The 21,405-nt window shown below is 28.2% G+C and overlaps 6 protein-coding genes across 12 annotated transcripts; 3 read left to right on the top strand and 3 right to left on the bottom strand.

Moving 5' to 3' along the window:
* Positions 1–549: 549 nt before the first annotated feature.
* LOC122526303 (pyruvate dehydrogenase phosphatase regulatory subunit, mitochondrial-like) lies at positions 550–4,913 on the top strand. Its single transcript, XM_043649644.1, has 12 exons — positions 550–1,102; positions 1,189–1,420; positions 1,504–1,767; positions 1,848–2,010; positions 2,129–2,413; positions 2,486–2,788; positions 2,870–3,009; positions 3,090–3,295; positions 3,470–3,611; positions 3,697–3,966; positions 4,043–4,215; positions 4,314–4,913. Exons 1-12 carry the CDS (start codon positions 798–800, stop codon positions 4,573–4,575), a joined length of 2,745 nt encoding a protein of 914 aa, XP_043505579.1. The 5' UTR covers positions 550–797; the 3' UTR covers positions 4,576–4,913.
* LOC122526306 (charged multivesicular body protein 4b) lies at positions 4,700–8,218 on the bottom strand. Its single transcript, XM_043649651.1, has 5 exons — positions 8,157–8,218; positions 6,645–7,038; positions 6,136–6,313; positions 5,685–5,944; positions 4,700–5,577 (listed from the first exon to the last, which is right to left on the bottom strand). The coding sequence occupies exons 2-5, from the start codon at positions 6,823–6,825 to the stop codon at positions 5,522–5,524; spliced, it is 675 nt and encodes a 224-aa protein (XP_043505586.1). The 5' UTR covers positions 6,826–7,038; positions 8,157–8,218; the 3' UTR covers positions 4,700–5,521.
* On the top strand, positions 7,891–10,173 carry LOC122526307 (dual specificity protein phosphatase 3-like). Of its 3 annotated transcripts, XR_006306020.1 has the most exons (5): positions 7,891–7,996; positions 8,514–8,701; positions 8,955–9,178; positions 9,293–9,452; positions 9,810–9,901. XR_006306020.1 is itself a non-coding variant. In XM_043649652.1 (4 exons), the coding sequence occupies exons 1-4, from the start codon at positions 7,967–7,969 to the stop codon at positions 10,004–10,006; spliced, it is 639 nt and encodes a 212-aa protein (XP_043505587.1). In that variant the 5' UTR covers positions 7,891–7,966; the 3' UTR covers positions 10,007–10,173. The 3 variants fall into 3 exon arrangements, 2 of the variants coding, with proteins under 2 accessions (XP_043505587.1, XP_043505588.1); XM_043649652.1 differs by lacking the exon at positions 9,293–9,452 and having other exon boundaries at positions 9,810–10,173; XM_043649653.1 differs by lacking the exons at positions 7,891–7,996; positions 9,293–9,452 and adding an exon at positions 8,052–8,237 and having other exon boundaries at positions 9,810–10,173.
* A 506-nt stretch (positions 10,174–10,679) lies between these two features.
* Positions 10,680–15,056, bottom strand: LOC122526304 (kinesin-like protein KIF23). 4 transcript variants are annotated; one of them, XM_043649647.1, is made up of 11 exons: positions 14,764–15,056; positions 14,333–14,651; positions 13,551–14,126; positions 13,224–13,394; positions 12,921–13,119; positions 12,688–12,826; positions 12,344–12,543; positions 12,144–12,248; positions 11,983–12,068; positions 11,749–11,879; positions 10,680–11,633 (listed from the first exon to the last, which is right to left on the bottom strand). In XM_043649647.1, the coding sequence occupies exons 2-11, from the start codon at positions 14,341–14,343 to the stop codon at positions 10,690–10,692; spliced, it is 2,562 nt and encodes an 853-aa protein (XP_043505582.1). In that variant the 5' UTR covers positions 14,344–14,651; positions 14,764–15,056; the 3' UTR covers positions 10,680–10,689. The 4 variants fall into 4 exon arrangements, with proteins under 4 accessions (XP_043505582.1, XP_043505583.1, XP_043505581.1 ...); XM_043649648.1 differs by lacking the exon at positions 14,764–15,056 and having other exon boundaries at positions 14,333–14,468; positions 14,547–14,743; XM_043649649.1 differs by lacking the exon at positions 14,764–15,056 and having other exon boundaries at positions 10,968–11,057; positions 11,141–11,633; positions 14,333–14,743.
* Positions 15,057–15,099: 43 nt separating this feature from the next.
* Positions 15,100–17,085, bottom strand: LOC122526299 (60S ribosomal protein L13). The gene is made up of 4 exons (XM_043649623.1): positions 16,984–17,085; positions 16,361–16,510; positions 15,924–16,173; positions 15,100–15,426 (listed from the first exon to the last, which is right to left on the bottom strand). The coding sequence occupies exons 2-4, from the start codon at positions 16,501–16,503 to the stop codon at positions 15,160–15,162; spliced, it is 660 nt and encodes a 219-aa protein (XP_043505558.1). The 5' UTR covers positions 16,504–16,510; positions 16,984–17,085; the 3' UTR covers positions 15,100–15,159.
* Positions 17,086–17,529: 444 nt separating this feature from the next.
* LOC122526298 (probable leucine--tRNA ligase, mitochondrial) lies at positions 17,530–21,121 on the top strand. 2 transcript variants are annotated; one of them, XM_043649621.1, is made up of 8 exons: positions 17,530–17,661; positions 17,793–18,000; positions 18,189–18,582; positions 18,661–19,547; positions 19,624–19,986; positions 20,170–20,410; positions 20,503–20,740; positions 20,851–21,121. In XM_043649621.1, the coding sequence occupies exons 1-8, from the start codon at positions 17,533–17,535 to the stop codon at positions 21,064–21,066; spliced, it is 2,676 nt and encodes an 891-aa protein (XP_043505556.1). In that variant the 5' UTR covers positions 17,530–17,532; the 3' UTR covers positions 21,067–21,121. The 2 variants fall into 2 exon arrangements, with proteins under 2 accessions (XP_043505556.1, XP_043505557.1); XM_043649622.1 differs by having other exon boundaries at positions 17,786–18,000.
* Positions 21,122–21,405: the final 284 nt, after the last annotated feature.

Raw genomic sequence — 21,405 nt, 5'->3', positions numbered from 1 at the left:
AAGTTCAATTTCTTTCAAATAAATTCAACAATATTATAATTTTGCTATTATAGTCTTACTGAGATTATAATAAAAACAGTAATGTACAACATAACGAACAGGAAAATCCATGATGTTTTTGATACAAAAAATGTTAATATAGCTGTCCACATGGCTTTGTAAATTTAAACATTAATATTCTAACCAAATCATATCGTATTTGAAAGGAATTTCACTAAATGACATTAACAGAACTATCGAATCAAACTTATTTATAATTAATTATTCAAATGAAGATCAAAATAAAAGATATTGATTTGAAAATCGAGACAATCGATTCAAATTAATCGACATTTTCCCGGGCTCGTTCGAACAGTGGACACGAAATGAATCATGCGATGTACCGTGATTATTTTTTTTTTATAAAAGAAAATAAGTGTTCTGTTTAAAAACTTTTTAGAAAAATTATAATAATTTTAATCAACGTTAAATTGTGTTCCACGTTATATAAAAAGTTATTTTTTTTAGATGTAGGTAAAACGTTAAATTTTTATTTGGAATTAATCTTTCTTGTTTTGATCTTTTTTCCTTGTCCAAAATAGATGTTCAATTTTAGATTTAAACAAATTGTTGCTAAATTATTTCTTTACACGAATTTACAATTGTATAAGTTTTAAATGACACCACATACGTAGTCATTTAATATTTCTAATCGACGAAGTATTCTATAGATGTGAAGCCTATGAATAGGCTTTGAAATTTGGACATATCATTTTTTAATAAACCATTTAAATTAACGTTAAGCAGAAATAAAGTTGATGTTAAGTCATCTTCGTAAAATATGTATTCGCGTATTGTTATTAAAAAGGAAAGATACAAGAAAGAATAGAAAACATTATTCATGCTTAACCAATAAAAATGGAGTCTACAGATATAAAAAAGTTACTTATGTTAGCCACGATGCTAATAATCCTAGAAATTACTTAAATTATCCTAGCGAAAATGTTGCTTTGCCATCTCAATCGCAGATCGTTATTGCAGGTGCAGGAACAGTTGCTAATTCTGTTGCTTATCACCTTGTCCTTAATGGGTGGAACGATGTTCTGGTACTGGAACAAAACAGGTCATTTCAATCTAATCAATTAGTTTTGTTATTTCATATTTCATTACTTACAAACCAAATTATTACTGTACCTTGTATGCTTACAGGATTGGTAGTGGGACATCACATTTTGGATCCGGAACACTTGGTTTATTCAAACCCATTTCTCACAGAAACTTGATATCTTACAGTATTAAATTATATCAGAAATTACAAGAAATGGGATATGATATTGGATTGAAACAATGCGGGAGCATAAATTTAGCGCAAACTAAAGATAGAATAATAGCTTTAAAAAGGAGAATGGCATACAATGTTCCAACCGGTTTGCATTGCGAGGTAAATATCATTTAAATATGATATACAATATGATATACAATATTATACAATTAACGCAGATAATTAAGAATTACTGCACACAGATTTTAGATAAAGACCATCTGAAACAATTGCATCCATACCTGCATGTAAATGATATCGAAGGAGCTATTTGGGTACCAGAAGATGCAGTAGCGGATCCCAGTACTATTTGTGAAGTTTTAGCTAAATTAGCCAAACAAGGAGGAGCAAAATATATTGAAAATTGTCGCGTAGAGCAAGTCTACACTAAAAATAAAGCTGTACAAAGTGTGCGAACTAATCAAGGCATGGTCATATGCGAATATTTCATTAATTGTGCAGGAATGGTAAAACAGATGATATTTATTCGTTTAATTAAAACATTGCAATTGACATTTACTTTACAATATTAATCTTAACAATATAGTGGGCTCGAGAATTAGGTTTAAGATGTAATCCACCTGTTAGAATACCAGCATATCCTGCAGAACATTTCTATGCTATTACACCTCCTCTATCACCAGAATTGAAAATGAATCTACCATGCGTTAGAGATTTTGATTCGTATTCGTATATGAGAGAATGGCAAGGTATATTTTGTATAATTCAATTGACATAATTAATATAAGGATGATAATATTATTATTATAATATATTGTAATTTAAATGAAATCAAAATATGAAGTAAAGTTATTTCATATAAAACAGGAGGTTTATTGATTGGTTGGTTCGAAGCTGAAGCTAAGCCTGCATTTGAAACTGGATTAGTTTCATCTAAGGATTGGAGGCAATATGTAAAAGATGATCCTAGTCATTGGAAACCTCTTTGGGATAAGGTTTTACATAGAATACCAATTTTGAAAAGTTTACCAAAACCAAATGTATATAATTATCCAGATAATTTTACTCCAGATGGTAGATGGATTTTAGGTGAAAGTCCTGAAGTGAAAAACTACTTTGTTGCCGTGGGAATGAATGGAAATTCGCTCCAAGGTAAACGGTATACGTAATCTTTGATATTTATAAGCATTTTACCAACTTTGACGATTCGTTTAATTTTGCAAGGAGCGGGAGGTATTGGAAAAGAAGTCGCCGAATGTTTAATAAATGGTGAATCTACCCAAGAACTCCTTCCGTTTAACGTGCAAAGGTTTTTAGATCTGCATAATAATAAACAGTATTTGCAGCAAAGAATTAAGGAAGTAGTTGGACGAAATTACGCTATACTCTATCCTCATCAAAGCGAATACAAATATGCTCGTAAATTACGTTGTTCGCCACTGTATTCTGTCCTCGAGGAACGCGGGGCTATATTTGGTGTTAAAATGGCATATGAACGACCACTTTATTTTAATTCGAACTACGTTCGTGAGTAAATGTTCTTTTTTATTTTTGTTATGTCAATGCATGTAGAGTAATTTGTTTTATTCAATTATACTACTTCGAAAGGAGGACAAAAGAAACCAGTTATGCCATCAGGGAGTTTTTATAAACCTAAATTTTTTGACTTCATGAAGGAAGAGTTTCAAGCATGTCGAGAGGGTGTAGGAATAATTGATATGAGCTCATTCTCTAAAATTGAAATTAAAGTAAGTTCAGAAAACTTATTAAAATACATTTCTTCCTAATTATGTCAAATTTTAAATATTCTCAATTTAATTAATTATAGTCTAGTCGTTTGGAAGTAGTAAATTACCTTCAAAAATTATGTTCCAATAATGCAAACATACCAATCGGTGGGATAGTGCACACAGGTATGCAAAATGAAAGAGGTGGCTATGAAAATGATTGTATGCTAGTTCGACAAGCAGAAAATAGTTACTTTATGGTTTCGCCCACTTCACAACAAACACGTATTTATCAATGGATGTCCAGGTAATTAATAATATTTAAAATCATGTTTTATTGATTTCAGTATAATCTGCACATGCATAGATATAACATTATTGAGTATAACTTAATTAGTAAGATTTGATATATAATCTATATCTTATTATTACTATAATAAAAATAATTTACTTTGAGGATGTATTTTCTTTAAATACATAGGCATTTACCGCATGATCATTCTGTTGGTCTGAATGATGTGACTTCAAAATATACAGTTATTAATATGGTAGGACCTAAATCTACTGAATTACTCTCAGAACTTTCTAATTCAGATATTAATCTATTCCCTTTCACATATAAGGTATTTACAACTTATTGGTGGAACAATAAGTATTATTTTAGCTATGTAGATATATAAATCTAAAAATTGTACTTCCATTATGCAGACGGTAAATGTAGCATATGCCTCAGATGTAATGGTCATGGCATTTACACATACTGGTGAATCTGGATATTGTTTATATATACCTTCAGAATATGCACTGCATGTGTACTCAACGTTAATGGAAATTGGAAAAGATTATGGAGTGCGTGACGTTGGTGTGCTTACACAACGCTTCATGAGAATAGAACGTTTTATTCCTTTTTGGGCAGAAGAGTTAACTCCATTCGTTACACCCTATGAAGCTGGATGCGGATACAGCATTAAATTGGATGTAAGTAAATACATTTATTTGTCAAATGATATTAAATGTGGCATTTAAAAATTTTCTTTTTCTTTCCATTTTAAAGAAAGAATATTTTATTGGAAAATTTGCACTGCAACGTCAGAAGGAAGTAGGTGTCACCAAAAGACTGGTATTATTTATGCTCAATGAACTCGATGTAAATAAAAATATATGGGCATGGGGCGGGGAACCGATATATCGAAATGGTGAATTTGTTGGAACCATTACATCCGTGGGGTAAATATTTGTAATAAGTTCAAATGCACGCAAATGATGAATATTTTTTTTATATTTTACTCGTAATTATTTTACTAATAACATATTAATTTTGATAGGTACGGCTTCGCTACGGAAAAACTTATATGTCTTGGTTTTATCAGTTTACCTGGAATGAAATATCTTCAAAACAGCACAAACGTTGTTACTACGGATTTTATAATGGAACCAACGTCTCATTATGAAATAGATATCGCTGGATGTAGGTTCTCAGCGAAACCTCATATTCATCCCTTGCCAATTCCTGCATTGAATAGTAAACTCAATAAAAAATATATTCCCACACCGGTTACGTCTTATCAAAGCGATATATCACGATAAAAATACTGCGTATAGTCTTTCTATATATATTTCATTTATAACACAATACTGTAGAAAGTATGTTATGATCTCGTAAGTAAAAAGATGATTTGTGGAGAGAAAAAAAGAAAAAAAAAGTTGCACATTAATTTTCACTCTCCTTTTCTTATTACTTATATTTGTAGTCTTTTTGTTAGCTGCTATAAAATTAAACAGCTTGGTATACAATTTGCACTATACTACTTTCAAGTATATATTTATTTACAAATATATGAACTGTGCAAAAAAGAATAGTACGTTATCGAAAACTTGTACATAATCGTTGATCTGTGAAGCAATAAAAGCATAATTATAAGTCATTTTCCGTGTATTATTATATGCTACTTGCAACAAAAATGATGAAATTATAGATTTACAATTTCTATTTGTCTTCATATATAAATTATTATTATTGTTTTATTATTATTATTATTATATATATGCAGTATTTCCAATCATTTTATTAATCAATTTATAGTAATTATATCCATATAATAAAACTCTATTTATTATGAACAATATAAATGCTGCAAGCATTTGTTTTTGAAACTATTATTTAAATTATCACTTATATACAAAAGAATGAGCTATCATAACGATAAGAAACTTGTTTGTATATTAGTTTGGTACCATAATAATAATTACTCGATATATATATATATATAAAGGAAAAAACTATAAAGCACATTCCGCTTCAATGTTATAATCACAAGCTATAAATCTATAATAGCAAATTGATTTTATATAGATTTTTGTTTGTTGTTTCTCCTTTTTAACATTTGCATGAAAAAAATACAAATATAGTAAATAGGAATTTCAAAATAATTGATGGAAAGTACCTATATTAGATGTTGAAGCTATTACTTTGTAAAATCACCAATGTACAGATTAATAATCTGTAATACTTTTTCTTAGACATCCAACTTAATTACGATGCCCATGCTTCTAAATCCTTTAAATCCTCGTCTTCCTCTGGTTTAGCTTCTATAAAAAATAAATAGTATTTCAATTATAACATTACATATATGATATTGATAGAATATATAAAATACTTCTAGATATTTGACTCTTATCATTATATGAATCATTACTTGTACGAGTTCTTGCAGGAACAGATGGAACAGCTGGAACAGTTGTAGCAGGTATCGCTGGTAATTCATCCGTAGATTCAATACCAAGTAATTCTTTATCGAGTTGTTCCTGTTCAAGTTCTTCGAGTTCTTTTTCAAGTTCTTCTTCATCTATGTCTTGACCAAATGCTACAGGATTAGATATTGCATCAGAAATTTCTTTAGCAACATCTTGTTGTTCAGCAATATCATCCATCATATCGTGAACTTGATCAACGTCCCTGTAATAAAATTATTATAAAGTATCTTTTCACTTGAAAACACAGCTATCTTTAACCATAACACAACATCAATGCATATATTTAAACTGTAAAGCTTAATTAATCGTCTTGATCTGCATGTTTCTAAATAAAAAGAAAATTTAATATATATATTACCAAAATACTTATAACAATTAAAACAAATTTCTTACATGTGTTGATGAGCAGATTTTAATGCATCCGCTGCGCTTTTCATGGTGGTAAGTACTGCAGTATTTGTATTAGCACTTTCCAGAGCTTCTCTTTGCATTTCAATTGTTGACAAAGTACCATCAATTTGTTGTAGCTGCTTTTCATAACGCTTTTTTCTTTTAAGGGCTTGGATAGCCGCTATAAATGACATATGAGTATAGAACATACTTCTCATTATTAATATATCAGATAATTAAAAGTTAATTAAAATAAATATTAAAATAAATAATGTATCTTATATATGATCATGTGTGCAAATATATATGCATTATTTGAAGTTGAAATAATTGCAATAAAAAATTGAAAAAATCTGAAACTTGACAAAGGTTTTAAAAGATACCACTATGACAGATGACCTTAACCATTAAAATATTACTTTAAATTGATATTAATTTTAATTGTTATAATAAAAGGAAATAAAAACAATCTTGATATTGAACTAAAGCAATAAGTAGACAATAAAAAATACCTCTCTTGTTCTTCGTTCCATTCTTTTTCGCTGTTTGAATTTCAAGTTCAATTTTGCTTTCAAGAAAGTCTTGTTTCTTAATCAGCATATCCTCAGTTTCACGTAATTTTTGAATAGCCTCGGCCGTTGATGGAGCAACTGGCTCCTTTTTACCACCAAATACTTTGCTGAAGAAACTCATTTTGACGTTTTATTGTTCAACTTGAAAATTGCGATAGAAAAGATTACACAGATAACCTCAAAGAAAATATATATTTTAGCTAATATCAAAGAAGTATCACCACCGATCGTGCCTCTATCACCGCCATATTTTCTTAGGCATTTGATTTGACTTACGTCATGAGTCATCACTAAGTAAATCCATGATTCCCACCTATTTTGTTTTATTATTTTCCTATATTACGATAAAAAATTTTTTAAATATACTAATTATATTTTATATATCGCATTGTGTCGATTAATTATGGAAATAATTTCAAATTATACTATAAACAAAAACATTTCCTAAGTGCTTTCTAGCCATTTTTGCCGATTTCAAATGTAAATCATGTTTAAGCTTAAATTGCCTTTTCTCAAATTGTTCCTTGCATACTTCAATTGTTAATTTTAAAAAATCGTATTTTTTACATCTATTTTTTCTTGGTCAATGAAAGTGCAAAATTAAAATAATTTTTAAAGATTCTCTTATACATTCACTTGTTAACATGTTACTTGTCATTTTAACACTTTTGAATATAGAAATTGAACATTTTGTTAATGTTTAAACTGTTAATTAAAAGCCCTCTCAATAAAATCTTGATGATTATTGACATATTGATTGAAAAGTTTTTTTAAATGAAGAAATCACATTAAACTGTAATTAATATTAACATTAATTTGTTTTCTTTAAAGAAATCTCAAATGTTATTTTAAAAATAAATAACTCATATAGAGAGATTTCGTTTGATACGTAGGGAATGAAAATATGGTATATCTGGCGACACTGGTTTGCTATTATATTTTTAAAGAAACGTTCAAGAGATTTGTTTGTTTAAAATAGCTCAATATATACGCATAAAAAATTAGTATGACGTTGTAAAATTGTGTCATCAGTTTATAAATATATATATATATATATAATTTCTAAAATATTTTAAAACATACAATACGTATTTATACATATATATATTATATATATATATATAGAAAATACAAATAAAATAGATTTATAAATATATAAAAAATATAGGATAACTCACGTGATTGTAATAAAAACAATAAATTAACTTTCTCGTTTTTTTTTTTAACGACGCGAATTAAATTATTTCATTAAATTCATTTTCATGGATAACAATAGTGAGTTGCAAAATGATGTAAGTAATTATACAATTTTAACTACGTATTTTTGTACGCATTTAAAATGTTGTTTCGTGTTGCGTTCATTTTTATCTTCGTGAGCCAGATTTAGCTTGATTGACGTTTCGTAAGACTATTTAAAAATAAATAAAATGTCTCCCCGTGTGTATACTTTACCGGTCTTTCCTTGATTTTCGGAATTCACTTCCTTAGATTTAAATATTTACGATGAGACTCTCGTGGCGTGATGCAGATCGGGTGAGATTCAAAAACAGTGTCTAAATAGAATATGTCTTCAGTAATAAATTTTTGTGTTTTAATGTAATTAATCATATGCGATAAAATAAAATATTTTTTTAATATATTAGATTTAATTTAATTGAGTGATTTTATATTGCGTGTATATAAGATTATATCTGTTGTTTATTTCAGTTTGAATCATATGGTATTTAAATCCCTTAAATTCCTTTAGATTTTGTTATATTATATAATATATAAAATCCTTTTTCTTATTCTAATCTCATTTATTAACAGGATTTTAGAAAACATTTACCAGGCGGTGAAACAACCGAACATCAACTAACAGAAACTTTGCATTCTGTGAGAACTGATTTTAAACCGCTACCTGGTTTTGATCCGAACAAAGATGATCTTGAATATTTTCGTGCTCAACAAGGAATCGATTGCGACGAAGTATATCCTGGAATATTTATAGGAGATGCGTTAGTACTTGCATTGGAATTATTGCATTTATAGTTTATGTAGATTAGGAGTGAAAAAATGATAACAGTGAATTGTATCTATTGGATAATTAAGTTGGAAGAATAATCTCACCTTGCGTATGAAAGGTCTCAGATTTTACTTGATAATTTAAAATGAAAATTTACATGTCTCTTTTTCACTTACTACATTTTAAAAGGTTTCCCATTGTCTTTTCAAATCATTGTAACAATAGTACTAAATTTCATGTAACAGGACCACGGCAAAAAATAAAAATTATCTTGCAAGGATCGGTATAACACATTTGCTTAATGCTGCGGAAGGAAAGAAATTTGGATTTGTAAATACTGACAGAAATTATTATAGTAATACAAGAATAAAATATCTTGGATTACCGCTGGCTGATCTTCCAACTGTTGATATAAGCAAGTACTTCTACACTGCGGCATCTTTCATCGATGAAGCTGTTTCTAATAATGGTAAATTTTTATACATTTGTATATATTTATATCTATATAGAAATGTTGAGATATCAAGTTTTATGATTTTTATTATCTTTACTGCATACGTAATTACTAAAAAATTTCTTAAAGAAAATTTCTGCAGTTTGTACCAAAAAGACATGATACACAAAAAAATTTTTTTTTTAATCACATCACGAACAAAATAGAATTTTACTTATACATATGAAAGGATCAAGTTGAATTTAAAACATTCAACAATCTTATTATTAAGGAAGTTACCAAAGGAATGGTAAGTTATGGAAGACGTTAATGTTTTATTATAAAAATGCATTGTAAAAATAATTTATTTCATGTGTATCATCTAAATACTATATAGAATTTTGTTCCGAGTTTTTTTTTTATTAATTGCATGCATAAAAAAGATAATTAAAGTCATGCATTAGCTGTTATCCGCAAATATATATTACTATTGTATCACCTGGAAAAATTGCTTCGTTTTTAATATAAGAAATTGATTGTGTATAAAAGTGGAATAAATTTTCCAGACGATCCAATAATATTACCTTTTCAAATATCTAACGCACGCATGTGTGTGCGTGATCATGTAATAAGTATCTTTTAATCATGTCATACGCATATATATTAGGTAAAGTTTTTGTACACTGTATGGTGGGAGTATCTCGCAGTGCAACGTGCGTCTTAGCATACTTGATGATAAAGAAGAATATGTTGGCTGTTGATGCGATAAGGATAGTCCGTGAAAAACGCGATATTCATCCAAATTATGGATTTCGCAGTCAATTAGCTCAACTGGATAATCAACTACGTCGGCAACGTTTGTAATAAAAAGAACAAATTTGAATTAACAAATATATCTATAGTATTATAACATTATGCGGATTAAATATGATTGTAGATACGCGGTTCCAATGTATCATACGTTTCTTGTAATAAGATGATTCTTAAATCGTACTTATATCTTATAATAAATAATAATCAATAATCCCAAATATATGTCTAATGTTAATGCTTGCTTCAAAAGTAAAATTGATTTCCTTTTCTGTACGTTTTACAATATTATAACACATTATTATGATTTTTATTATGATTTCGGATATTTCTTAACGTTTTATATCAAATTCTTAGATATAAAATTGTAAAAAGAATTAAATAATATTTTATTGAAATACAATATAGAAGACTAATTTCATGTAAAAAAGAAACATTATTTAAAATCTCTATTGTATAAGAATAGAATAAAAATTAAAATGATCTTATTTCTAAATCTAATAAAAAAATTACGTATCGTTAGTGTGATCTCTACAAGAATATACAATCCTAAAATGTACCTCGTAATATTAAGAACTTCACTGTTAGTACTGTTTAAAATAGACACAATAAAAATATTTAATCGAATATTACATAAATTAAATATAATCTCTTGAAGTAATACTATTATACGAAGAATCATATTGTATCAAAATGTACTAAAGTTTGAAGAAAATCTTCCTTTTCATAAAAATCACTTAATTTATTATTCGTGGCCTTTTATTATGTAATTCTAAACTGTGATTTGTTAAACTTATTTGACTATCTACTTCGTCTAGTCCACTACGTTTTCTTGCTTTTGGTGATGATTGCTTTAGACATTCCATATCGTTAAATACTACTTGAGCTCCTCCGCCAGAAGTTGGTAAAATATCTCCTTTAAAAAGTTTGGTTTCAAGTTCTCCATCAGTATCATGTTCTTGTGCGACTAGGCAATACCTAGACGCACCATCTGTAATTTCTTTTGGACTCGTAAGTCGGGTAACACTTCGTCTTCTACGCATTATTGGTTGGAGAACAGTACCAAGAGGAGCAAGTGCTCCAGGTCTATGATCGATCCACCTATCTGCGCTTTGAGAACGTCTATACCTTACATTTGATACCATTGTTTTGTCTTTCCGTGATCTTCCTTCTGTAAAAGGTACTAACCTTTTCGTAATATCTGCTACACGAACAGGCGTAGCAGGTGGTACATCCTTGGATACAATATTTTCTGAATTAACGTTTTCGTCAACTAAAATTTGTTTAACTAATCTCAATTTGTCATCTTGGGCTTTCATTTGATTCTGAAGTTGTTCGCGTTGTTGACGAAGTTTTACTTCTAATTCTTTATTCATCTTATCCGTCTCTACCTGTATCTTAGTATTATATTTTTGTTTGGCCCTTTGTTTATCTATCAAACGTTGATTTAATACCATGTCTCTATTTTTTACCTCCTGTTGCATAGATTTTATCGTTTCATTTGCACTGTTTAATTTGCAAATCAAACTATCGATTTGCGCTTCCGTTTTCCCAAGATGACCTTCCAAAGCTACAATCTTTTTCTTCTGTTGCGCGTTCGTAGCTTTCAATGAAGCATTATCTACTTTTAAACTAATATTTTCTTTTTCCATCGATGAAATCATTTTTCTGAATTCATTTTCTACAAAAAAGATACAATCAAATAAAATGTATTTTTATAAAAAATATTTATTATCTTTTATTTTATATATATTTTATATATATAAAACTACAAAAAATTAAAATAGATGTCTTACGCTTTTGTTGTAAATCAGTCCGTAACATATTTCGTTTGTTTATTCTTTGCTCCAAGAAGTGCATTAAATTTGTTATGATTTGATCATTTTGTGGATTATTCATTTCTAATTCAGGGAATGGTCCACCCAAGCTAAAGACACACACAAAACAAGAAATAATAATAAAATAATTAAGGAAAATAAAACAAATAAAATTAATTAATAATTGCATTGAGAACAAATTATGAAATTTACCTGTACACTAAACCAATATCAATTTCTAAACCATTAGCTTCTACACGGCCTTCTTTTTCCAATCTATTTTTTGCTTCTTTAAATATCTACAAAAATAATTATTTCATTAACAATATTTATAATCAATTAAATATTAAACTTAAATTCTGTTTGTTACATACTTTATTTGCTTGTCTTCTTCCAGGTGTATAACCAAGATCGATTTTATTAACCGTGGGCCTTGCTACTTGTACTTCTTGAGTTACTTCAGCAAATTTCATCACTTGCTGCACAGATATAATATTATCAAGCAATTAAAACAAACTTTGACATTATACAAACGCACATATGTGTGCACTATTATTATTACTACATAACGTACGATTGTTTCATCATAATCATCTGCTCTTGGATTAACGCAAACAATCATCCTAACTTGTCCTTCCCCATCAAAGTAATTTTTAAACAAATGTGTAAGTTTAGAATCTCTATACGGCACCATCTTGTTAGTTCCTTGTATTTGATTCTCTCTTAAGATTTCCATACACGATCGAAGAGTCATCAACGAATTATTTATATTTCCTGTTTGCAAATTATATACATATATGTATAATAGATTTTTTATATAGAAATATATTTTAACATGTTAGGCGCCAAATCTCGTAGGAACCGACATGGGGGTTTAACATGCTAAGAGAGAATTAAAAAATTGCATTAACTATATACCTGCTTCTCTCAATCGTTGTCCTGTATTTTTAGTACGATTTGTACGTTCACTCCCAGCTAAATCAACTAATGATAGTTGGCTTATCCATACAACACGTTTGTCTTGTGTAACTTGCTCACCATCGCTATCTAAAGGTGCCTATTTACTGATATATTAGATTCACGAGTATAAGAGATAATATATGTGTATATGCATATACACATACTTGTAAAAAATGTATATAAAATATTACCTGTACAAGACGAATAGTAAATGTGCTGTGAGATCTACTTGATTCTGCGTTAAGAGCAGTATGAGCAACACGTCTTTTTCGTTGACCACGATGAAACACTTCGAATGCTTCCTCTGAACTTTTCACTTCCACTTCAGTGACAGCATGGACGTACATGTTTTTATTACCATCTTCTCTTACAATTTTACTCTGTAATGTTCTAAATATTGCAACAAAGTATTAATGAATAATATACAATATACAGTATTATAATTTTGTCCAATAAAAAATTATATTCAATAATTTAATGAACATTGAACATACTTATTTCTAACATCATCATCATCCAACAAATCATATACACTATTGTTATATATTTCAACATATGTAACAAACACAGCGTATGCATTGTCTTGCTCGATAGGAAGAACTTGGATTTCATTATATCCACGAATTAGAGCAGGATTACTATCGCTGTCACTTTCCGCTTTACGTCTAATAAAAAATAATTAATATAAATATATTTTGAATCCTCGAATATATTGTAATATAGTGGATGATTGGTTAATAAACGTAATCTGTTCAAAGATTATGTTCACTATACGTATTGTTCGTTAACTAATTATAATTTGGCTATTTCATTTGACTTACAGTTTTCCAGATTTACTGCTTTTCTGAGACATAAGTCCAGCATGTATTTCGCTTTGTCGATCTAACATCGCATCTGCTTCACTTTGCACATCAAAACCATTGAGTTTATCAGGTTTAAATACAAATTTCTTAGTTTGATAATTTATAATACTGTTAAATATAACATCAAAACAACGAGGCATAATCCCATCTTGAGAAGTATCTCCAGTCATAGTATATGTTTTACCACTACCAGTTACCCCATACGTAAACAATAAACCATTTCTTCCTTGTATAAGATTTTCAACCAAAGGTAATGCTACCATATCAAATATTTCCTTTTGTGTAGCATCTGGTGGAAACACATGAGTAAATGTCGTTTGTATTTCCTTATTAGTGGTATTACGAAAATTAACTGCAGATTCTGGTGGTGTGATTACTATTGTTGAATCTGATACAACTCTCATACATGATACATCATTAGGAAATTGCATAGGTTTTAAACGACAGTATACTTGAACAGGATCTTTATATGATGTGTTAGCACCTCTTATGCGATTAATCGCTTTTCGGGATGAGCCTAACATTTTTCCACGTCTAAAATAATAAATGTATAAACAAAAAAACTATAATGAAATATCTTTGTGTTGTTCTTGGATCATTATTTTAATAACAGAAACAAAATTGATAAAACATATGATATCCAATATTCTAATGTCAATTTTGTTAAACAAGTACATATTGCATACGACAAAGAATTTATTCAAATATATAATATACTATGAATATATTGATTAACTTACGAAGATTTCATTGTGCTTTAGATATAATTAATCTTTTCAATTATTCTTGAAAATATATCAAAAAGCCTGTGTGTTCTTCCTTAGATTTCTGTTCTTATTTTCCTTTGGGCTCACTGAACTATACTTCTAACAATTACTATTTACACAATAATATTTAATTTAACAAATATATATAAAAACACATTATTATTACAAAAATATTTATAAAACCTACTTGACTGATCAGTCAGACAATTTTCCAACTGTAAACTGTTTCAAACATTCAAATTTTAAATGGGTAGTGTTTTCAATACCGGTAACGGTCATTTGTAAATTTGCCCTAACGTAAGATATCAAATAAAATTTTTATTTCTTGTATTCGCTTATAATATATGACTATTAACAGATATTTAATATATTTTATTAAAAATATTAAATTAAAAGTTTTTTACCTAGTAACAATTATTAGAAATTCATCCCATCAAAAGAATAGTCCAATGAAAAATTGTAGATAAAGCAAATATTGGTTACCATGAAGCTGGATTGACCAATCAGAATCTGTATTGTTATTCATTTTCAAAAATGTTCTGACATAAATTATATTGCAATACAAAAATTTAATTTATTTAATAAAACATTATATGACGGTGGGTTGAAAAATTTGGGGTCTATTCTTTTAATTTAAATATTTACATTTAAATAATTAGACATAAAAATGTAATTTGCTATTATTATTATATGATTATGATAGTGGTGTGCATAAGTAAATATTTTATATCTAACAAAAATTTGAGTAGAAGTTATTTATTTTTGTTTACAATTCTATAAAAAAAAAAAACAAAATAAAATTACTTCTTAGTTTTTTTGTCTTTGCCAATCTTGGTAACATCATCAGGATTCTCTGTGGCATCTTTAACGCGCTTTGCTCTTATTCCCACTAATCTAGCATCTGCTCTAGCTTTACGTAGTGTTATATATGCAGAGAATTTCTTTTCATCTTCGGTAATAACATGTTTTTTCACTTTCATAGATGGTTGACGTTGAATAGGTATAATTTCTCCTTTCATTTGCTTAGCCGTTTTCATTTCTTCTGCGGTTGCATCACCCTTCTTAGGCTATTAATTGATAAAAGTAGAATATTATTATTATTATATTTATGAAAGATCTGGGCAATTGAACTTTTTAATTGGTTTTTACTTTTATCGCTTCTGTTGTTTCAGTAAACTTTTTATATAAATGTACAAATAAAAAAAAACAGTACTATAAATAAATAAAGATAAAACAGAAGATTTAAATGGTAACCACAAGTGTAATAGCTTGTAGGTGCATAGCTGCCCAAGTTGCAGTAAGCATAGCTATTTAAAATATATTACGTTATCAATTATATCAAGTATATATCATAAATATATAACATACAAATACACTAAGTGATTAGTTAACAAACATGATTCATTCAAAGACAATGCTCGTTACCTTATCACATACTGTACAATTCTATAAAGTTTACACACGGTTACTTCTTCTCATGTTTGTTCTGTGAGGTGTTCGTTATCCGAATATAAAAATATTTAGCAAATATTTTAATAAAAATATTTTATATTAATAAACATACCTTCTTATCATTTATGGGGAAGATGATCAATTTGTTTTTGTATTCTTTCAGCCTCTGAGCATTTACTTGCAAAGACTCAATGGATTTATTGCGTCTTCTTGGGTCGACAGCAATTCCAATTGTTCTAGCATATCTCTTGTTTAAACCAGAAGCTTTAAGTTCTTGAAGAGTAAAACCTTTGCCAGCCCTAACTTTTGTATGATAGCGGAATGTTGGGCAATGCACAACAGGTCTTAAAAGCTTGACAGGCCTAAAATACATAAATTGTTAAAATACCCACAATAATAATTAAAATACACATAAATAAATGAATATTATTTTTCATCATTGTGAACAAAATTTCGGTGTGAAAATAAAAATTCTATACTATTCAAATATTAGTTACAGTAATAGTAATTGTATATTATATGATATAACATTAAACTATCGATAATTACCTTGGTGCAACTGCACGAGCTTTCTTTATTCGGTTTTGTCTACGACGGTATTTTCTTGCAGGTTGATTAAACCAAGTTTTAACAAACCGTTGCCAATCCTTATGGAAGTGCCCATTAGGGATCATATTATTACGTTTCCCCATTGTGAAACTGTAATTGTTGAAAATATTGAGATTAATGTTATGACAGGAATATGTTTCTTCTATACAATATTGCCTAATTAATTATTAATAAAGCGATAAACAATTACTGTATATCGAATATACATGCATATCAATATTAAATTTGTTGAATGCTAGAACACATCTGTATATACATATAATATCAAAATGAAGTAAAAAAATATAAAACAAAAAATATTTAAAATGTATATATGTTAATATGAAATGTTTGTTTACTTTATTACAAATTAATTATAATTATAATTATAATAGTAATTACAATATGCATTAATATTCCTAACCTCTCTCTCAATGATTAATACACAACACGAAAGTACAATACTTTGAAATTAAACATATATACATACGAAGATAAATAAATATAATATTATAAAAAATAAAAAGAAAATGTTAAAAATAACTCTTTTTATATCAAGTATTAAAAAATTATCAGATGCTTACATTTGAGAAAGATTTAATATATGACCAAATTTTCACTTCTTCTTCGATGTAATCCACATCCGGAAAAGGAACTTTCGGTGAAAAAGTCTATACTTTTCCAAACTGAAATAAGCATTCTTATTACAATTATACATTCTAATTTTATAAATTAAAAAAAAGAAAATTAGTTATATGAATATTAGGTTATACGTTCTTACAGGTTTATTAATTATTAAATTTATTATGTTATGAATATAAAGATTAATTTGATTAGAGTTGTTTAGTAACATTAGTTATAAAGTTAAAGGTGGGAAGAATTCATTTGACGCATGCGCTTATGTTATTTTATTGTCGCTTGAATAGAGATGCTAGTTAGATCATCAAACGCTGTGGCGCTTCGGTCGCTCCGCAATGCCGCAAGGCAATTTTCCTTAGTCGGTGTTCTGTATATTATGTTATGCATATGTGGTTATAAATATATAAATATATAAAAGACTTCACTTTATTGATGTTAAATTATATTAAAATAAATTTTGATTGGGCTACAATTATCATTTAATACTAATTGGAATGTTAAAAAAACAAGACATGAAGTACGGTTTTATAAATTTATTAAAACCGATTTTAAAAAATCGAGATGAATACTTTTTTACAAGGTTTACAAAAAGACTAGCCTCTACTGGTATTTGTTCATTGAAGGTAATATTAAAATTCTCTTATATCTCTTAATTTACATTTATTGCTCTATAACCTATATTTAAATTTTATTTAAATAATAAAATATGTGTTAGTTAATTTATATTTAAAATTTCAATGCATATAGTTTTTAGGATGACAATCTTGATATAAATACGAAAAATAAAATAGAGTTATATTGGAAGAAGAAAGTTAATTTCGATTTATATGATGGAAATGATAATAAAAAGGATAAGTTTTATGTTCTTTCCATGTTTCCTTATCCTTCTGGAAATCTTCATATGGGCCATGTCAGAGTTTACACCATCAGTGATGTTATAGCACGTTTTTATAAAATGGCAGGTAAGATAAATAAGGATACTATCAAATTGTCATTTTTCTATAATAAAAAAATATTAAATCAGTAATGAGAGAAATGAGAGAATGCAACTAAGGTGGCATAGCGTATAGAACACATTGACATTATTTAACCGGACGGTATTTAACCACTGACATCTTGCATAAATAATGATACTCAATATTTGTTTTAGGTAAAAATGTGATTCATCCTATGGGATGGGATGCATTTGGTCTACCTGCTGAAAATGCAGCTATTGAACAACAAATTGACCCTAGCGAATGGACTAGAAGTAATATAAATACAATGCGCAAGCAATTAAATGCTCTTAATTTTTCATTTGATTGGAACCGAGAAATTTCAACTTGCGATCCTGAATATTATAGATGGACTCAAGAATTATTTTTAAAACTTCTTGAAAAAGGTTTAGTTTATCGAAAAGAAGAATATGTTAATTGGGATCCTATTGACAAGACTGTACTAGCAGAAGAACAAGTTGATGTAAATAATAAGTCTTGGAGGTCTGGAGCTACAGTAGAAAAGAAATTATTAAATCAGTGGTTTATCAGAACTACAGCTTTCGCAAAGTATGTTCATAGTAATAACTATTTTAAGAGGAAAAAAAAACAAATCTAATAAAATACAATATTTTTATTATATTATAGGTCTTTATTGGATGGATTAAATGATCCGACATTAAAAGAATGGAAAGATATTATAAAAATTCAACAAAATTGGATAGGTGATTGTAATGGTGTAAGTTTTGACTTCAAATTAGTTTCGGATATTTCTGAATTCCCTAAAACTATAAATTTGTGGACTGATAAGCCAGAATTTATCAAATTTGCAAAATTCGTTGTTATTTCTCCTAGTAACATATTAAATCAACAACAATACACTGAAAGTGTTAACGCAACGACTAAAAAACTGAAAGCTACTGTAATAAATCCTTTCACTGAACAAGAATTACCTATATTTATATCAGAAGAATTGGTTTTTCCACAATTAAGAGATAATTATTTGGGTATTCCTTCTGCTTCCATGGAAGATTACAAATTTGCAGAATTTATGAAAATTCCATTCCAACGACACAATATACGTTCTCATTTAGAATTGCAGAATGAACTTAATGACGTATTAATTAAAGCAAAGAAATGGAATATTGGTGGATATGTAGTAAGTTCTAAATTGAAGGATTGGCTGATTTCTAGACAAAGATATTGGGGCACACCTATTCCAATTGTACATTGTCAAAATTGTGGTATTCAACCTGTGCCACGCAGTCAGCTACCTGTTACATTGCCAAAAATTAATTTTAACTTAAAAGAAAAAAATCATTTTACTTTACTCGATGCCAAAGAATGGTTAGAGACTGTGTGTCCAAAATGTGGTAATCATGCAATCAGAGAAACTGATACAATGGATACATTTGTAGATAGTTGTTGGTACTTTTTAAGATACATCGATGCAAAAAATAACGAAAAAATATTTTCCACGGAAAAAGTCAAAAAATCTTTACCTGTTGATTTATATATAGGTGGAAAAGAACATGGTATGTTCAAATGTTGAATTTGATTGATTTGTCCATAGCTCACATATTTCTTAATCAATTTTTCATACGATTACAGCTACGCTTCATTTATATTATGCTCGATTTATGAACCACTTTTTATACGAGGAGGGTCTTGTTCCAACTCGTGAACCATTTAAGCAACTTCTCGTACAGGGTATGGTAATGGGAAAAACTTATCAAATCTCTGATACTAAAGAGTATATAAAAGAAAGTGACGTTATTAAAAATGAAACGGATAACAAGTATACAGAAAAAAGTACTGGGAAACTTGTTACAGTTACTTGGGAAAAAATGTCTAAATCAAAACACAATGGAATTGATCCTCTTGAACTTTTAAGATCCTATGGTATAGATACAACTAGATTATTAATATTAGCCGATGTAGCTCCAACTTCGCATAGAAATTGGTCGACTGACAGTATGTATTTTTAAATGGATATATATATTATTTATTATTATAATTATTATAGATCAAATAATACGATCTTTTCTTAAGAGATTTCTAAGCTAGATATTAAAATAGTAGAACTCGTTTTATATTATAAAAATGATAAAATTAGTTTGTATATACTTATAATTGCATTTTATTTATGTTTATCAGCTATTCGCGGTATACAAAACTGGCAAAATCGTATATGGAAGATGCTGAAAGAATTTATTAAAATGAGAGAACATTTATCATTAGAAGAACTTCAGAAAACACCTACTGATCCTAAATACGTTAAGGATGACGAATACATGTTTGATAGTAGAAATTATTTTCTAAAAACAGTTACTTTTAATATCACAGAATCGCAGCAGATAAGCGTTGCAATATCTAGAATGCAAGGACTTACAAATAGGTAAGTTAATATAAAAATAAAAAGGTTTTAATTATCAAATATAGTATATGAAACATTAATCAATTTTAATTACTATATTTTGAAATTTTCAGTTTACAAAAAGTATGTAGTGAGTGCAAATTAAAAAGCCGTGAATATGAACGAGCATTAGCTGCACAAATAATTATGCTTGCACCGTTAGCTCCACATTTTGCTTCAGAATTATGGACTGCATTTTGTTCTATATCGAATCATCTTATGAATAAAGAGGAAGTTCTATTGGATAAAGATGTATTAGAGCAAAAGTGGCCTGAAATAGATATGGATTATAAGATGGAAATGAAAGTTCATGTAAGTTTTTTTTATTCTTTTTATATGAAGTATATATGCATGTACAGATATACATTAGATTAATAAATTTTATAAATTTCAATTTATTCGATATTTTTAATCTCAAATAGGTAAATAAAAATTTGATTGGGAAAATAAAAATTCCTCGCTATACTTTGGATAAATTAACTGCGCAGGAAGCTTCAGAATTAATAATAACTGAACCCTTATGTAAAAAATTTATAAAAAATCATACGATCACAGATGTTAAGCTCCTTTCACAGACAGGCTGTGATGCAACTTTGTATGTCAGTACAAATAAAATATCAAAGAAAGTTTCAGGTTAATAATTCTGAAAGATTTTTGTAACTATATGATAAAAAGAATAAAATAAAACGAGAAGAAAAAGAAGATCAAAGAAGAGAAGAGGATCAAATTAATATTTTTCAAAATTAATTATGAATTGTCATTAATTAGTTGTCGAAAAAATTTATGTTTCGTTTGTATGTACGACGAATATCTTCATTTTTATGTAATTATTTTAACGCTCCTGCGCAGTGATGACTTCGAGGGTAAAATTCTGCTGTAACATAAAGAGAGTGCATTAGTGCATTAAAATAATTGTTAATTAATCAATGCAAGTGTCTATTGTTATCTAAAAGCTCGGAGTATAAGTTCTGTCAACC

This window comes from Polistes fuscatus, unplaced genomic scaffold (assembly GCF_010416935.1).
Source record: "Polistes fuscatus isolate 324 unplaced genomic scaffold, CU_Pfus_HIC Scaffold11, whole genome shotgun sequence".
Lineage (NCBI taxonomy): Eukaryota > Metazoa > Arthropoda > Insecta > Hymenoptera > Vespidae > Polistes > Polistes fuscatus.
The sequence above is the reverse complement of the archived record's forward strand: the minus strand, read 5'-3'. Positions and strand labels throughout refer to the sequence as shown.

Coding starts and splice junctions, on each gene's coding strand:
- LOC122526303 (XM_043649644.1), top strand. CDS start 798: ATGTTAAGTCATCTTCGTAAAATATGTATTCGCGTATTGTTATTAAAA. Junction 3,010..3,089: donor TCTCTAAAATTGAAATTAAA/GTAAGTTCAGAA, acceptor AATTAATTATAG/TCTAGTCGTTTGGAAGTAGT. Junction 3,967..4,042: donor GATACAGCATTAAATTGGAT/GTAAGTAAATAC, acceptor TCCATTTTAAAG/AAAGAATATTTTATTGGAAA.
- LOC122526306 (XM_043649651.1), bottom strand. CDS start 6,825: ATGAGTTTCTTCAGCAAAGTATTTGGTGGTAAAAAGGAGCCAGTTGCT. Junction 6,314..6,644: donor TGGAACGAAGAACAAGAGAG/GTATTTTTTATT, acceptor TGTCATTTATAG/CGGCTATCCAAGCCCTTAAA. Junction 5,578..5,684: donor TCCTGCAAGAACTCGTACAA/GTAATGATTCAT, acceptor TATTTTTTATAG/AAGCTAAACCAGAGGAAGAC.
- LOC122526307 (XM_043649652.1), top strand. CDS start 7,967: ATGGATAACAATAGTGAGTTGCAAAATGAT. Junction 8,702..8,954: donor GGAATATTTATAGGAGATGC/GTTAGTACTTGC, acceptor TTCATGTAACAG/GACCACGGCAAAAAATAAAA. Junction 9,179..9,809: donor TGAAGCTGTTTCTAATAATG/GTAAATTTTTAT, acceptor CATATATATTAG/GTAAAGTTTTTGTACACTGT.
- LOC122526304 (XM_043649647.1), bottom strand. Junction 13,395..13,550: donor AGCAGTAAATCTGGAAAACT/GTAAGTCAAATG, acceptor ATTTTTTATTAG/ACGTAAAGCGGAAAGTGACA. Junction 12,249..12,343: donor ATGATTATGATGAAACAATC/GTACGTTATGTA, acceptor ATATCTGTGCAG/CAAGTGATGAAATTTGCTGA.
- LOC122526299 (XM_043649623.1), bottom strand. CDS start 16,503: ATGGGGAAACGTAATAATATGATCCCTAATGGGCACTTCCATAAGGAT. Junction 16,174..16,360: donor GCTCGTGCAGTTGCACCAAG/GTAATTATCGAT, acceptor TATGTATTTTAG/GCCTGTCAAGCTTTTAAGAC. Junction 15,427..15,923: donor TCCCCATAAATGATAAGAAG/GTATGTTTATTA, acceptor ATCAATTAATAG/CCTAAGAAGGGTGATGCAAC.
- LOC122526298 (XM_043649621.1), top strand. CDS start 17,533: ATGTTAAAAAAACAAGACATGAAGTACGGTTTTATAAATTTATTAAAA. Junction 19,548..19,623: donor TATAGGTGGAAAAGAACATG/GTATGTTCAAAT, acceptor ATACGATTACAG/CTACGCTTCATTTATATTAT. Junction 20,741..20,850: donor AGATGGAAATGAAAGTTCAT/GTAAGTTTTTTT, acceptor AATCTCAAATAG/GTAAATAAAAATTTGATTGG.